Raw genomic sequence first — 2,423 nt, forward strand, 5'->3', positions numbered from 1 at the left:
GAGATAGTGTGGATTATCTTCTCTCCTTGGGCAAGTCATGGGTGGTAGGCATCCCCTCGTAATTGATTCTCCACCTGTAAGAAGGTGATGAAAGGTGGTTATGGAATGCTGATGTAGGTAATATTAATAGCCCCCTGTTTGGGTGGGACGTTTACGCACCTCGTTATGGAGTAGGAACTTCTCAGCGCTTAGAGACATTCTTGCAAGACGAGTGAGGTGGAAGGTCGCCAAGCCTGCAGGGGTAGTTGTTTTTAAGCAACTTTTGTATGAGGAGGATATGGATGCTAACTTAAACAAATTTGAAGTAAGGCGGGTGTATACCTCAAGCGTAGAACCTTTTGAGGTTTCCTGTATTCCAGGTTCTGGGTATAGGGTGTCCGTCAAGGTTCTCGAGACGATATGTTGACCCCTTGTGTGATTTTGTATGGTCCTTCCCATTTTGGGTCGAGCTTACCAATGGGGCGCAATGCTTCAGCTTTACGGAGGACTAAGTCTCCCACTTAGAAGGATCGAGGGCGGACCTTTGAATTACAGGCCTTTTCCATTTATGTTTTGTACATCTGTTGTCGGATGCATGCAATCTCTCGTAGATCGTCTACGAGTTTGAGGCTCCCTCGCATAGCTTCTTTGTTAGCTGCGGGATCATAGTTGGTGACTCGCCAAGATGGTTCCCCGATTTCAACTGGTGCGATAGCCTCTGTGCCGAAAGCCAAATTAAAAGGCGATTCTCCGGTTACTGCTCGTGGGGTTGTTCGATAAGCCCATAGGGCGCTGGGCAATTCTTCCACCCACTTCCCTTTGGCACTTCCAAACCTTGTTTTAAGATGTTGGAGTATGGTGTGATTCGTGACCTCCGTCTGGCCGTTAGCTTGTGGGTTGGCTACGGATGTGAAGAACTGTTTGATGTCTAGCCGAGGCACCAATTCTTCACTTTTGTCGCCACAAAATTGGGTTCCATTATCTGAAATAATGGAACGCGGGATCCCAAAGCGACACACAATATTCTTCCATAAGAATTGGATGACTTCTTCTTCTTGGATTCGTGCTAAGGGTTCGGCCTCCACCCATTTGGTGAAGTAATCCACGGCTACAATGAGGAACTTGCGCCCTCCCGTGGCGGGCGGGAATGGTCTGACTAAGCCATCCCCCATTGGGCGAAAGGAATGGGGCTGTCGATCGGTTGCATTAATGCCGCTGGCAGGTGAGGAATGTTGGCATGCTCTTGGCAAGGCTTACACCTCTGGACTAATTTCTTCGCGTTTTCATGCATCGTTGGCCAGTAGTAGCCTTGTCTCAATAGCTTGAGAGCCAAGGTTCTACCACTCAAATGATTACCGTAAATGCCTTCATGTACTTCTCGAAGTACGTAATTTGCTGTAGTTGGGTCGAGGCATTTGCGATAGGGGAATGAGAATCCTAGTTTGTAAAGTTCTTCTCCCACTATTACGAAGTGAGCGGCTCTCGTTTTTAACTTCCGTGCTTGGGTGATGTCGGTTAGGAGTTCTCCTTTCTTGAGATAAATTATGATTGGAGTGAACCAACACGGTTCGTCCTCCTCATTGTAATGCACTTCATTGGTTGAAGTTATCTCCGGTTGAGGCGAGGTGAGGAGAGTAATCCGACTCCCAATGCTTGCCATGGAGCTACCAAGCCTAGCTAATTTGTCCGCATGGATATTACTGAAGCGAGGTACTTGTCTTATTTTGTAGCTCTCGAACTTCGATAACAGAGTATGAGTGAGAGCTAAGTATTTGGCCATGGAGTCTTCTTTGGCCTCGTAGGTTCCGAGTACTTGGTTAACGACGAGCTGAGAATCGATTTGTATTAGGAGCTTACGCGCTCCGGCTGCTAGGGCGAGGCGGATTCCAGCGATCAAGGCTTCATATTCAGCTACATTGTTTGAGGCTGTAAATTCGAATCGTTGAGCATATTCGAATTCATCTCCGTTGGGGTTCGTTAATACGATACCCGTGCCACCTCATGTGGTTGTGGAAGATCAATCAACGCTGACGGACCAAGCGGGGATGGAGGTGCTCTCTTCTATTGAGGTCATTTCTACTAAGAAATCGGCCAATACTTGCGCCTTGATGGCGGGGAGGGGTTTGAATTCTACCCCATATTCGCTCAGTTCTATTGCCCATTTGGCTAACCGCCTGGATGTCTCGGGACTCCTTAATATCTGCTTCAAGGGGTAATTGGTGAGATCCACCACTTGATGTGATTGGAAGTATGGTCGGGGCTTCCGAGCTGCGTTGATGAGAGCGAGGGCGAGTTTCTCCATGTTGGTATAGCGTTGTTCGGCTCCTTGAAGGGTACGACTTATATAGCTATATCGACTGGTGGCCTTTTTCTCCATTTTGGATGAGGACCGCGCTAATGGAATCAGCCGAGGTCGCTAAGTATAGGAGGAGGGTGTCTTCATG

At 48.0% G+C, this 2,423-nt stretch overlaps 1 protein-coding gene across 1 annotated transcript; it reads right to left on the minus strand.

Moving 5' to 3' along the window:
* Positions 1-545: 545 nt before the first annotated feature.
* On the minus strand, positions 546-1,982 carry LOC148766929 (uncharacterized). Its single transcript, XM_088825863.1, has 3 exons — positions 1,964-1,982; positions 1,237-1,905; positions 546-961 (listed from the first exon to the last, which is right to left on the minus strand). Exons 1-3 carry the CDS (start codon positions 1,980-1,982, stop codon positions 546-548), a joined length of 1,104 nt encoding a protein of 367 aa, XP_088681989.1.
* Positions 1,983-2,423: the final 441 nt, after the last annotated feature.

The sequence above is a fragment of the Erythranthe guttata genome, chromosome 11, assembly GCF_056151865.1.
Source record: "Erythranthe guttata isolate IM_541 chromosome 11, IM_541, whole genome shotgun sequence".
NCBI lineage: Eukaryota > Viridiplantae > Streptophyta > Magnoliopsida > Lamiales > Phrymaceae > Erythranthe > Erythranthe guttata.